General features: G+C 34.1%; 1 protein-coding gene across 3 annotated transcripts; it reads right to left on the bottom strand.

The window, feature by feature from the left end:
• Positions 1 to 368: 368 nt before the first annotated feature.
• LOC141639281 (CDPK-related kinase 5-like) lies at positions 369 to 11,262 on the bottom strand. Of its 3 annotated transcripts, XM_074448438.1 has the most exons (12): positions 11,169 to 11,262; positions 10,292 to 10,969; positions 8,228 to 8,358; positions 7,644 to 7,685; positions 7,450 to 7,558; positions 7,174 to 7,252; positions 6,684 to 6,980; positions 6,485 to 6,597; positions 5,986 to 6,093; positions 5,848 to 5,910; positions 5,591 to 5,758; positions 369 to 909 (listed from the first exon to the last, which is right to left on the bottom strand). In XM_074448438.1, the coding sequence occupies exons 2-12, from the start codon at positions 10,784 to 10,786 to the stop codon at positions 769 to 771; spliced, it is 1,746 nt and encodes a 581-aa protein (XP_074304539.1). In that variant the 5' UTR covers positions 10,787 to 10,969; positions 11,169 to 11,262; the 3' UTR covers positions 369 to 768. The 3 variants fall into 3 exon arrangements, with proteins under 3 accessions (XP_074304539.1, XP_074304540.1, XP_074304541.1); XM_074448439.1 differs by lacking the exon at positions 11,169 to 11,262 and having other exon boundaries at positions 10,292 to 10,976; XM_074448440.1 differs by lacking the exon at positions 11,169 to 11,262 and having other exon boundaries at positions 6,684 to 6,956; positions 10,292 to 10,938.
• Between the last annotated feature and the right edge of the window lie 3,311 nt (positions 11,263 to 14,573).

Below are 14,573 nucleotides of genomic sequence, written 5' to 3' on the forward strand. Positions count from 1 at the left end.
TATGTGTGTGTGAGTTGGCAGTTCCAGATCTCCAGATTCGGAAACTAGGCAGATGCAGCTAATTATTCATAATCATCGACTCAACCTTAGCCCGTCCATAATCGATAAGTTCGATATTTCAAGTGTAAGGTGCAGCGCCAGTTAGCCATACAATTCAAACAAAATGATCCATAGCTTCTACCATAACACATCCAAATGCTCAAATTCATACCTTTTGACGATTACAAACAAGTGTCCAAACATAAAATGACGGTTTTGGCCTTTTGGTATGGGACATCTGCTGGACCCAGTCCATATTGGATAGAAAATGAACAAATATGAAACCCAATGTTTCTTCAACTTTTCATGCACAAGACTAGTGTGAGCCATAGCTTAACGCTCCCTAGATGTATATTGATTCACAATTAACGCACAGACGAAACAATGCATATTCCACAGAGTCAACGAGACGATGATGAAGTCCATGCCTCCCAAAAAAAAACTACACATTGGATGGGGAATACAATCACATTTCTACCACAAACTAAGCTAATCCTCACAAGAGTTGTAACCAATTGCCTGACCTCTATCTTCCAAGTTCCCAACTCGTTCTCACATTCACGCACAAAAGAATCTGTCTTTTCCCATTCTGCGAATATCGCATCATAAAGGCTACTTGAAACTTTCACCAGGGACAAAAGCACGATAACACTCGGCACCATTAACCAAGATTTGTAGAGGCAACTGCCACAAATAGTTCTTAGGGCTCAAACCAGGCATTTTGGCACATTAGTGGGCTTTGATGAGCGTCCTTGAGGATACTCCATGGAGCAATTTGACAAATCCAAGAAAGCTTAGTTTCCCATCTGTATGACGGATCCAATCATGAAGGACGGCATGAACTGGAATGTTCGGACCTAGACCCAGCTCCTGATACAACATCACATTTTAGATGTCATGGAAATAAACTACATTTACAATTTAAACCAAGTTAAATGTTGAAGAAACTCATATTTCACAGCTAATATCAGTCATTTGACTACGAAGAATTTGAAGATCAATGTGTTCAAAGGATGAATTGTGAAACTTGGAGCATCATAATAAATTCAGTAGTTCGGATTCTAGTACTCTTTAGTTCCGGTTTTTTTTTTCCAGGTACTTGGGAGAATGTTCCATCTTTCTTCTTCTTCTTCTTGTTAACATTCTTATAGTTGATGGACTTTGTTGTACATCACGACGCTTCATTGTTGGAGCTAGTGTCCTCCACAATAGTGCGTTTACATCATAAATCTCATTAAAGGAATATCATCAGGATATTTATTTTATGATCCTCGTCAGTTGATTAACGTAAATCAATAACGGTTGGATGACTAGAGTTTGACGTTATTGTCGTGTGACGACAGTGATCAACTGACCCCTTTCGGTCACACCTAAAGGAACAAACCCAATTAACAACTAATTAATTGTATGAGATACAATTTATTTAGGCCCTGTTCTTTTGAACTGAATTGTCTGAACTGAACTGAACTTAATAGAGCTGAATTGAATTGAATTGAACTGAGCTGAACTGATCTGAACTGAAATAAAAATAAAAGATTATAATAATAATAATAATAAAATTAATACCAATAATAATAATAAATATTACGGAGTATAACAATATTATTCATTATTCATTTATATTAATATATTAATATAATATAATAATAATCTAATAATATATATAAAAAAATAGTAATATAATAATAAATATAGTAATAATAATAATATATTAGAAATATAAATGATAACATTATTATTAATAATATAATATTAAATAATACAATATAATAATTATAATAATTAAAAAATAAATATGATAAGTATAATATAATATAAATATTATAAATAATTTAAACAAATAATAATAATAATAATAATAATAATAATAATAAATATGTATGTTATTAAACAACAACATAATACTTTATACTACTAATATTGCCATTAATCATAATAATATAATAATAATAAATAAATATATTAAATAGAAATAAAATAATAAAAATAATAATAAAAATAATAGTAATATAAAAAATATATATTAATATAATAATAAAAATATTAAATAGATTAATATAATAATAATGATAACAGTAAGAATATAAAATAAGAATAGTATTATTAATGTTGAAATAAATCGAATCGAACTGGATGAATGAATGGAGTGAATCGAAATGAATCGAACTTAATAGAGTGAATGAATCGAACTTAACTTAACTTATAAGAATCGAAATTAAGTTCAAAAGAACAGGCCTTAGTCCCTTGATTTATTGACTAAAAGGTTAGTCGATCCTTTTTAGAGATATTTAGAGTTACGAACTCGAAGCGCGTAGATTATTATTTAATTATGCGATAATTGAATAATAAATTTTATGAGACGGGTTTAGTTAATTAATTGTTAATTCACTAAAATTGTACTAATTGATTAATGTGATTAATATTAGTACATAAATATTATGTGTAGCGGTACACGTATATTTACGGAGCGTTTTGGACAAAATTAATCGGAAAGCATTTAAACATAAATCGATGTTTAAATAAAATTTATACGTATTTGTGCGACAAATATAAGAACCATTATGGACCCGTAAATGGGTCATGAAAATCGTGTAAAAGGGATTGTGTGTTGCTTTAGACACAATCATTCCACTTACACATTTTCACTTCCCATAATGCTTTTGTTCTTTTCAAAACTATGCTCCATTGGGCATTATAAAATAAGACAAAAACAACACTCCACTACCTCTCCATTTGGCCGGCCCCCTATATACACACATGCATCCCCTATTTACTAAATGAATAGGCAGCCTCACAAATTTTCCCTCCAAAAAGCATCTTTCTAAATAAGGTAACTAATAACAGTTATGTATACATTAACTAACTAAGGTAACTAATAATCATAATAATTTATTTCATTAACATATTATCTTTTCATTAAAATTAATCTTTTCATCAAATTATATTTTTTTGACTAAACTCTAATCTATAATCTTTTAATTAAAATATTTTAATAAAAAAATTGTATCAAACTATGATTTATTAAATATTTTACTAATTTTATTTTTTGAAAATGATTTGACTCATATACTATGTATGAAACAAAATTAAACCGTTTTAATTACTTTCGAGACAAAAAAATGAGAAAATTTATAAATTGGAATCATTAACTTTGCGTTATAAAAAAGATACTATTATTTACAAAAATACATTTCAACATGCTACTCAATTCTTTAATTAATTTTCAGTTTCAACTTTTTATTTCTCGAAGCAAAATGTAATGATTAGAAAAATGAACAACTAATGAGATACCACTATCATATATATATAATTTAGTAAAAAAAAAAATTATAAGCCGTGTATTTAATGCACGGGGTCTAACTTAATTAACTAATATAAAAATAAAAATTCTATAAATACCGCGCATTTATTGCGCGGGATCTAAACTAGTTCTCATTGTTCATTTTTACACTTTATCTTTTGCATGTGTGTTAAGAGTTCTTACATCTCTCTAAAAATAATAAAAAACACTTACTAATTGTTAGTAATTAAAATAAATATTCACTAATATTTGTTAGTAATCAATACTATATATTAATTCCAGAAACCAAGGGACTTCAATGTAATTAAATAAATCTATACAAATTAATTTTACTACATAGTTTTTAATCATAGCACTGTGTGATGTGTGATAGACCCGACCAAGGGACTTCAATGTAAATATTATATAGTTTTGGTTGAACTATAAATTTAGAGAACACGGAATATGGTAATTTTCCTTAAAATAAACATGCCCCACTTATGTTATTAATTAGTATAAAGATGTTAATTATTTTAACATAAACAAATATCATACAAGTATAATATATTTTGGAAACTATTAAAAAGTAAATAAATCAAGCTAGATTTCCAAAAAAAATATAATATTCCATAATTATTTCGACTTATTTACTTTAATGCATATATGTAATATATTTATTGCATATATGTAATATATTTATTTCGTGTAGTGAGAGTAATAAAAGTAACCTTAATTGGATATAGTAATCACTCATTGGATACTTAAAGAGTAAAAGTAATTCTGTTAGTAGTGAAAAGAATTGTAGTAACATTGAATATAGTAATATGATAGTAATCACTCATTTGAATAGTCAAAGTAACAATATTAGCAAAATGGCGGGAGTAGTGAAAATAATGAAATAACAACGGGAGTAAAAGTAACAATAATTATGGCGGGGTAGTGAAAGTAAAAGTAATAATAATGAATGTAATAAAAGTTAACAATTCTAAGAACAAAAGGAAGTATATATGAAAAATTAGCTAAGCAATCGATTTAAGGCAAATATATTAATGATATTTATGGGTTATGCAACTTTAAAATAGTTTTAGGCTCTGTTTGGCAAAACTACCTGAAAAGGTAGCTGAAAACTGAAAAGCTAACTGAAATCTGAAAAGGTAACTGATAAGGTAGCTGAAAATTAGGAGCGATAAGGTAATCGATTATATAAAAATGTGTTTGGCAAACTAGCGAAAAAGGTAGTGATTTTGGTAAAATGACGTAAAAGGATATGAAAAGTATTTAATATTATAGAATAAAGGGGTACAAAATGGAAAATAAGTCATTTGTGTACTGATTTCTCAAATGCTACCCGAGGTAGCATTTCATTTCAGGTACCTTATTTGACCAAATAAGCTACTTGCCAAACACTTGCAAAAAAATCAGGTAGCTGAAATTTTGGTCAAATAAGCTACTTTAATCAAATAAGCTACCTGAAATGTCGTGTCAAACGGAGCCTTAGTTAATTGAAAATATATTTTAATGCTAAATCCAGGTAGCCCGGGCGAAACCGGGCACCCATACTAGTATTTACATATTATCAAGGGTTATATTTAACAAATATCTAGTTAATATTTGTTAGATTGTTGGGTGTTTTGTTCTTGGGTGCTTCTTGAAGGAGACCTTCTCTTTGGAGGTTTGTACTAGGAGGATCATCCATCTTTAATTAGCATAAGAACAATCTAGATAGGTGATCTAGATTGTGCCCATATTTACCATCAAATCAATGTAAGGAAATTTGTATTTCCTTAATCTTTTATTAATATGCTTTTATATTTGCATGCATGTTACATAGATCACTAAAATAACAAATTATGAGATAATTTGATTTTAATTAGAGAGTCTAATATGAATCTATGATCTTTCAGCTACTGCTTGGCCATTTGCCTTTTTGCTCAAGTAAAATAAAAGGACAGAGGGCTTACACACTGGAATGTTAATACTTTTGTGCATTTTATCAGTGTTAAAAAATTTAGAATTCTCATGTGAGAATAATAAAATGATGTATGATTTTTTAGCATATCAATGGAACCCAAAAAAAAGTAATTTCCGTGCGTCCGTTGCTGTCTTACTGATAATAATACGTGCGGAAAAAGATGTCACGGAAAGAAACTCTATTTGCATCGAGCTAAAAGTTGAAGGTCATGGACTAACAGCATTCTCTGGAATTTTATAAGTGGTTCAAGAAAGATGAAAGGGTATAGGTATGGAAGATATAAAAGAAGAGAAACTTACAGATGCAAGCTCTTCAATCATAATAGGCCTGTTACCATCCTTCTCGAAAAGTTCATAAGCACAGCGAGCATGTTGCTCCCATCTTTCCAAAGCCTCGAGTTGATACACACTTAATGCTGCCGCACAAAATTCCTCAAAGTCCATTTTTCTATACTGCAGTGCAGTTAACTGTCAAAAAAAAGACATTAGTTCCAAAAGTTTAAATAATGTCCACTTCTAGAAGCCAAAAAGCATAGCAATAAGCCAATAACACTCACTGAAGTTAAAATTTCATGAGCACGAGAGTCCTTCATAGCATCCGTGGCATTTTTCATCAAAGCCTGCCAAAAAGGAAGCGTGTAATGTCAGCATTTTGCCAAATCACAAAAGATCAGCAAATTTGTAAAAGGACCTACATCTTTGATATTGTCCAAACTTATAGTTCCACTTTTGCTTGGTTGTAGAAGATTGAACTGCTCCTTTAAATAGAATAGCTCATCGACTGTCAATGTTTTAGATAGAGCCTGTCGAAGTAAAAGCACAAACCCTCTCAGTTGCAATGACAAGCAAAGGATTCAACTATAGCAACAATATTTTTTGGGTAGGCTGACAGGGAGACTGAAAATTGAGCAACTGAGAACAGTTGTATAAAATGGATTTTTCTATCAGCATTTACATATACACGAATTCTCGTATAAGCCAGTTCATTTACTGACTTGGTAAACTAAATGATTCACTTTTAAGATTAAACATCGTCAGTAGTTCAAAAGAAGCCAAAATATAAGCACTTTAAACCCAAAAGGCGGCCTCTTAAGCATAGTAAATAAAATGGTCAGCTGATGAGGTAAGGTAAAACAGTCGTAATTCTAACCCAAGATTTGCTAAGATAGAAATAAATTATTAAATGAAACCTACCCTTAAAGCTGATTTTCGAAGCGAAGATGAACGGATGTAAATCTTCAGGAGCTTAAAGACAAGTACATCAAGTGGAACTTTTACTTCACCATGATTTCTAAGCCAGGGATGACCTGTGAAATAAAAACTCATAAAATTAAAAGCAATACACACTGGAAAGTAAATACAGATAGCTCAGTTATCTGGTAAATGTACTCACAAAGAGCTTGAGCAGCAGTGATCCTTTTCCTTGGATCTTTGTTTAACATGCGCTTGACAAAGTCCTTGGCTTCCGATGATAAAGATGGCCATGGTGGCTCAGTAAAACTAGGATCAGCTTTCAGCACTGCCCTAAAGATTCCTGATTCAGTACGAGCCCAAAATGGCCGGCTTCCACACAATAAAATATAGGCAATTACACCAACACTCCACACATCCGCCTCTGTTGTATACGATCTATGGAGAACTTCTGGTGCCACATAATATGCACTCCCTACAATGTCATTTAACTTTTCATCTGCCCAAAATAAAAAGTTAAAATATATATATATATATATATATATATATATATATATATATATATATATATATATATATATATATATATATATATATATATATATATATATCGGTATCAATCTCTATAGTACACCCACTTTAAAATATAAACCAGAATCTGAATTCATTTGCCTACAAATAAAGTCACAGACCTGGTTTTACAAAATCCGACAAGCCAAAATCAATGGCCTTCAATGGTGAATCTTCGTCTTTTGATACAAAAAGGAAATTCTGGGGCCGCAAGAAGCACAAGTTAGAACGACGTGATTTTTATGATACTATATTTCATGGAGGAAATAGTTTACTCCAGGTTCAAGGGATATATAACTTGTAACAATTTTGATAATTACCATAAAAACATCTGAAAAAATAATTTGATGTATTGTCAAACAAAAGACAAAAACTGCAAACATTTTGGGATTTTCTACCTCTGGTTTAAGATCTCGATGTACCACCCCTTGAAGGTGACAAAATGAAACAACATTTAGAATCTGTAATAATACAGCTTTGGCATCATCTTCTGTATATTTCCCACCCCTGCATCAGTATAATAGAAGACTTTTAGGTTTTGAAGTTATAAAGTACCAGAAAAAGAAAATTAAACAGAGGAAAAGAAAAATACCTAGAAAGTATCCTATCTAGCAACTCCCCTCCTTGACACAACCTAGATAAAACATAAGAAACAAACTTGCATAAAATATACAAAAATGAGGAAATACTTGAAAGTAATTCAATTGCCAACAAGTAGAAGTGTAGCCAAGAAGCAAAGTAGAGAATGGCAAAGCTTAAATCAGAAGCAAAACATAATAATAGGGAATCGGAGTACGAAAAACATTATTTGCTCTCCTTGTTGAGGAAGGCCAACAAAAAACTGTTCAGGCTGTCTCGAATAAAATTTGTGAGTCACTGGACTGTTATATGCTTTGTAAAAATGATAAGAATTTATTCTTTTGAACACCAAATTTAGATCCACAATAAAAATTGTAATACGGTGTCCAGGACATATCACTGAACATGGATCCGCAATTGTCTGCTTACTGTCATAAAAATCAGTTTGAGCTTCAACAGAAGTTCTGGCATTGGATGCAAAATGGAACATAAGTCAGCCAGTCAACGAAAACTAATGGTTTCGATAAAGCCTATAGCAGTAATTCATACATCCTTGAAAAACTATGTAACATAGATACAAAAGGTAACTTCACTTACTCCATCACTATGTACACGTTTTCGCTGTCTTCAAATGCATCATAAATCCTTATGAGATTGCTATGTCCAGCCAAGCCTTTCAAGATTTTCACCTCCCTTCTAACATCCTCAATAGCAATAGCTGTGGTCATCTAGTAGCAACACGCAATGACAAGTGTTAACACATAAACACTAATTGGAAACAAACTATGAAATACTGCTTGTGCTGAGTTACGGTCACTGCCAACAAATGGAAACAGGCCACAGTAAAGCAGCTCCCAAAAGAGCATTATTATTCGGAAGAAGCCGAATGTCAACTGTCAACACTTAACTTAGATTCATCAGCCTTTTTTAAGAATAATCGCATATCATATTACCATTACTGTAACAAGATATCAAATTAACAATGATTAGCTATGGATTGTCCAAATGAGATACTAATTAAGCCCTCACTTATACAGAGTATATTAGTAACAGTAGACATCATTTCAAAGTTCCGCTCTTTCTATTTAGTAACTTGCAAATAGAACCCAATCAGTCGCAAAGTCGTGCAAAAATGCAGTACATTAAATCACCTCCAATCCTCTAATGCAAGGCCCTCTGTAGCATAGAGTTGCCACTGAGAAAGCAACATACAGGTCCAAGCCAAACATTAGTCAAGGACAAAACTAGATAATATAAACTTAAATGGACCCACAGCCAATACTATTTTATTAAAAAAAATAAAAAGATTCTTTTAAGAGCATGACCGGGCTATACATCTTCCTTTAGTCTTTAATGGTCAAGTTGAATGTTAGATGATGTGAATTACAGATTCCAAAGCCATATCAATTTTTGTTTCCAGTACAGATGTTCTTAGACAGCAAAGTTTTAAAATTGCGGTATTGATTGTCGCTCATGGTAATGTACCATGGCTAATCATGTAATATGGCACTATTCACCTCGTCTTGTTTTCGCCATTTACCCGATCTAGTATTTGTCTCCCCCGGATATCACCCAACTACCAGTCGTATTGGTTAAAATGTAACTGAGACGGAAACATAGCAACTATTTGATAGACAAACATACATCATGAAACTATGACGGGGTTAATCGTAAAAGGGACCTACAATGTAAAAATAACTGGTAGAGTAAAACCAAAAAACACAACAGATGTTGTTCTCCAATAATAAAGAGTAATATTATAAACAGCCATCATGTGAACAAGCATGGTGACAAAATTTGTGAATAATAAAACAATCTAAAATCTCTTCAATTGGTTCCTAGTAGTTCATAAAGAGTTATAAGTCCATAGTTATACCCCACTGTCATTCAGTAGATCTCCATAAAATTCCGTCCTTTAATAATCCAACTCACATACAACAACGCTCGTCTTTATCTAGATTCAATCAAATCATTTTTGTACTACATGTTACTTACCTATCTCACTCCACTGAATCCTCCAATTACAGCTTCTCCTATATCAATGCAACGGCCCTAGATATCACCCCCACATTCTAAACCCGATTTTCGAGGAAACAAAACCATCTTAAAATAAAAACCCCAAACGTTCTCCAGAAACTCATCGACAAAAACACCAACACCAACTGTGGCGGAAATAAGAGGCTAAGACGAGCGCTCACCCTCCCTTTTCTCTCATTTGCATTATTGTATTACTAGTTCGCCCCTGACATGTTTGGAACCCGAACAACAAATCTTGGTTTGGCCCCTAAATTGGGACACCGACGAGGGCAAGTCAAATGAGACAAACAGGAAAACAGAAATTCAAGGTCCAAAACACAACACAAGCGCACACACACACTTAGTACAGAAAGCAATTAACAAACATGTTATATAACCCTAGAAATCACAAAAATATACTCCTATATGCAACTACAATACTACATAAACTCCATTAACCTCAAGTTTCCCACCAAACTATATTATAGTAATAAATTAGTCCTCCTTTGAAAATTGGGATACAGATCTGATCTCTTCAATCCCAACAACATTCCACCTCACCTTATTTAATTTCACAATAATTCAAAATTCAAACTCAAAATTACCCACCACAATTCCCAATTTTAAATTAAATTACAGTTTTACCTTAGATTTGGGGATGATTTTGACAGCAACTTGTTGACCTTTAAGCTCACCTTTCTTAGCAGTAGCAATACGAGTATACCCAAAATGCCCTCGACCAACCTCTTCCCCAACCTCATACTTATCCCCAAAATTCTTGGAAAACCCGAACCGCTTATCCAACCCCGAACCGGATTGCTGTTCCCCATCAGGAACCGGACCGGCGGCTGTTTTACCCTGACGCCGGGCGAGAACAGACCGGATGTGCTTGGCCGGGGAAGGGGGGGGAAAAGGGCGCTTGAAAAAGCGTTTGGGAGTGGAAGAAGTAGAATTAGAGGTGGGAGTAGCGGAAGAAAGAGGGGATTTTTTGGAGAAGAGGTAGTGAGCTGGACTTGGGCTGTAGATCGAAAAGAATGGTGATTTTTTACCGGCGCTTTTTGTTGTTGTTGACGGTGTTTGTTGCGGTTGTGGGTCTGAGGTGTGCGGGTCGGGTGGTGGTCGTGATGTGCATATTCCCATTTTGCCCCTCCCGGGTTTTTTTTTTTTTTTTTTTTATTTGGTGTGGGTGTTTAAAGTGGGAGTAGTGACATGAGCGGGGAGTTTTCCGTTGGAGGGAGGAGGAGAAAGATGGAAGAAAGAAAGAAGAAAAGGAGGAATTATTAATGTAATGTAATGGACTGATTCAAGTGACTAACTAACATTCTACAATAAGTCTTGTGGCGGGTCGGATCTTTTGACCCAGTATTTTTGTGAAGTGGAAATGGGTAGAGGGACAGTGGCCAAGACCCACCCATACGTCGTCCTTCTCTCACCTCCTATGGATTTTTTTGTGATTAAATATGCAGATGCCGTCTATTTATTTGTGACGGATACCCTCCGTCACAAATAAGAATTTGTGAACATTCTAACAATAATGTCAAACAAATTTTGGAAAGCTTATACCCTTAATTGGTTACTTCGTTAGGGAAACATATGTATTTGTATTTGTATGATTTGTAAATCAAATTTGACACAAAATCTCATTATATACGACAACTATCCGTCTATAACTAAAGACGGGTCAAGTAACATACCACATTACGCATAAGACAAACAACAACTTGCGTGGTGGGGCCCAAAAATGTCAACACTTTAAGGGTATTTGACCCGTCTTTGCTATAGATGGATATATCTGTCTATAGCAAAACTTTCGTATCGATTATTTGTTTGACTATAATTTTATCACAAAAATCAAGGAAAGAGAAAGAAGTCAATTACTAAATGACAAATTGACCAAATTGGGTGTCGAGAATCCAATTGTCCACTAAAAGTTTTCCTAAAATAGAAAGCAAACAATTGATCGAGATACCCAAAAATAAAATAGGCAAACAAATAACCGAGACAGATGGAGTAATTATATATTTTTAGAATTTATAAGGTCGTTTTATAGATAGTCATGCACCAAGTTATTGAGAAATTGTTATTGAACTTGAAATACAACCATACTAATCGGAATAAAATGGATATATGTAGTATAATACGATTTATTATTAATAAAAATGATTACTATTTACAATAGAAATACTAGGTTCAATATGAAAATATATACCAAATAAAAAAGACACTTTAAATCATGATCAATTAATAAAAGGAATACAAAAAATGCAAATTCTTATTTCAGACGGACAATTTCCCGTCGGAATAAGATGAGCCATATATATTCATTTTATGATAAAATGTTACTCTCTCCTATACTAAATAACACCCTCCCCCCTCCACCGCCTCCCTTCCTTATATTCATTTATTCACAATACTCTCCCCTTTCCTTATTTGGTAGAGTTTTATACTTATTTTAATCATCTCATCCCACAACAATACTTATTTTAATCATTTACCCCACAACAATACTTATTTTAATCACCCCACCCACAATAATTGTAATACCCGTCCTTTTAGAGACCCGTTGACCGAAGTTGACTGACCCTACACACCTATCTTAACCTTCGGAAACAGCGAGTTAAACCTTGCGACGTTGTGAACCTTTGAGTTTGTGTTACTCGATCTAGCGGAGGCTACTCGATCGAATAGCTTGGGAACTCGATCGAGTAGAGGCCACTCGATCAAGTAAGTGGGTTACTCAATCTAGTGACGTGAGTTCAGCGGGGAATTATAAATCGTAAATCGTGAAACCCAAATCATTTCTCTACCTTTCTTCCTAAACCTAAATGTCATCATTCCACTTCTCCTTTACCATGAATCATCTCCTTGAGGCCTTTGAAAGTGTTTACACCATAGGGATGGGATGTTTGAATCGGGTAGCGGTCTTGTCGCCGGATTGCTTTGTATAGGTATGTTGTCATCATCATCAATGTCTCCCTTTATTTGATTTATGGTTATGGTAGTAGTAATAGATGGTTATCTTTGGTTGTTATAGGTGGTTTTGATGGTTGATTGTTATCTTGTGATCGGACGCGGAATCGCTGCGGTTTGCTTGACGTAAGTTCGCCTACTCAGTACCGTTAATTGTCTAGAATGTCTGTTGTTGTATAGTTGGTTTAGCGTCTTTGTTGATGGTTGGTTGTGGTCGACTGATCTGTATCGTGTTGGAATTGATAGTTGGTGATTGTTGATTGTACAGTCGGTTGTGATTGTTTGTCAGTGGTTCTCGAGGTGCATCCTCGGCTGAGTGGAGTCACTTGCGGGAGTGGCTTCACGCCTTTCATTCGCCTTCTGTGGAACCCGCCACAGAAAGGATGTGCACATTAAGGAACATGGGTTATCGCTCTGATAGAAAGCGGGGCTTAGGTGGGAACGGCTGCGGCCCCCCACTGGCAGGACTAGACCTTTGGGCAGTCACAGATGAGTGGTTAATTGGAGGAGGTGTGTGTGTGTGTGTGTGTGTGTGTGTGTGTGTGTGTGTGTGTGTGTGTGTGTGTGTGTGTGTGTGTGTGTTATTGTATTTCTTTGTATCTGCCTTGGTATTTGTTACTTCAGTTACTGACCTTGTGTGGTATTATTGTGTTGTCTTCTTGTGTTGTGTCTGCCGTGATCCACTATGGTGGGCAGTCAATCTTAGCAGGTTGATGTATGGATCATAGCTAGGTGCTTGGAGGGATGAGTCTATCACGATTCATGGCAGAGATAGGTTCACCTAGTTGATAGTTATCACGAGTTGTATCTTTTGTATCAGTTGTTTGGTTAAATCACTTGTAATTAATATAATTGTTCTTTTATCGACATTTGATTATTACTGACCTCAGGCAATCGAGATGGTAACGCCCTTATCTATCAAGGAAGGTCTTGTTAAGACTCCTTGGTAGATGTGGGTATTACAAAGTGGTATCAGAGTGACGATTTTGGAACTTGTAACTAATGAGTCCAGTGAACGTAGTGAGTATAATAAAATGAACCTGGTGTATGTATGTTGGGAGCCCCAGATGATGCTTGATTTTGGGTGAGTAGGCGCCCTCATTTCAAAATCACGGCCCCATTATGCTTAAGCCAGTCATAGGGTATGGTAATATCGAGTCGGGAATTATGTGCATAGATATGTGTGATAAATAAGTTAGAAATAGTTGTGATGGAGTCCGTGGTAATGTTTAGTGCGTGTAAATCGTAATAATGAACTGTGAAAGTTTGTGGTTGAGTGAAAGTATGTGTGGGTGTAGTAGAGATGGTGAAAGTACTGATAGTTGCATGATATTATAGGATAATGTGATGATAATAATGAGTTGTGAGTTTTTGTATGCATACTAGTTAATCATAGTTGCCAAGTAGTGATTGGGATTGCAATGGATGAATGTTGTTGCGTGCTTCGTGATATAGCATGATTATGTTAGATACTTAGTTGATGAATTGTTGTGACATGTTTGGGGAATTCTAGCAAACTTGGGCAAGATATGATAGTTATTGCTAGATGGATGCTTAGTGTAGTGTACATATAAGTCGGATAGTTGAATTTGCAAATGCGTAAGCAAATTAGAAGTAATGTGTTGATTGTTTATATGTATGAGTCGATATCCTAATGAATTATCTTGCATAGTATTAGTTAAAGGATGGAATGATATATGTGATGTACGGATGAAGTAGTTGTGTACATTTGAGTAGTAATCATGTGAAGTGATTGGATGAAATAATCTGTGACGATTTCCAAATATAAATTGGAATTGACGCGAGTTGTTGTTTTGAAGGAATCGATAACTAAACTCGTAACTTTTGACCATGTATCTAACCTTACTTGACCGAGTACAAGTGCCTACTCGACCGAGTAGACCTAACTCGATCTAGTTGAGAAGTTAAAAGATCGAAAAAGTTGGAACTGCCAGCG

The sequence above is a fragment of the Silene latifolia genome, unplaced genomic scaffold, assembly GCF_048544455.1.
Source record: "Silene latifolia isolate original U9 population unplaced genomic scaffold, ASM4854445v1 scaffold_321, whole genome shotgun sequence".
NCBI lineage: Eukaryota > Viridiplantae > Streptophyta > Magnoliopsida > Caryophyllales > Caryophyllaceae > Silene > Silene latifolia.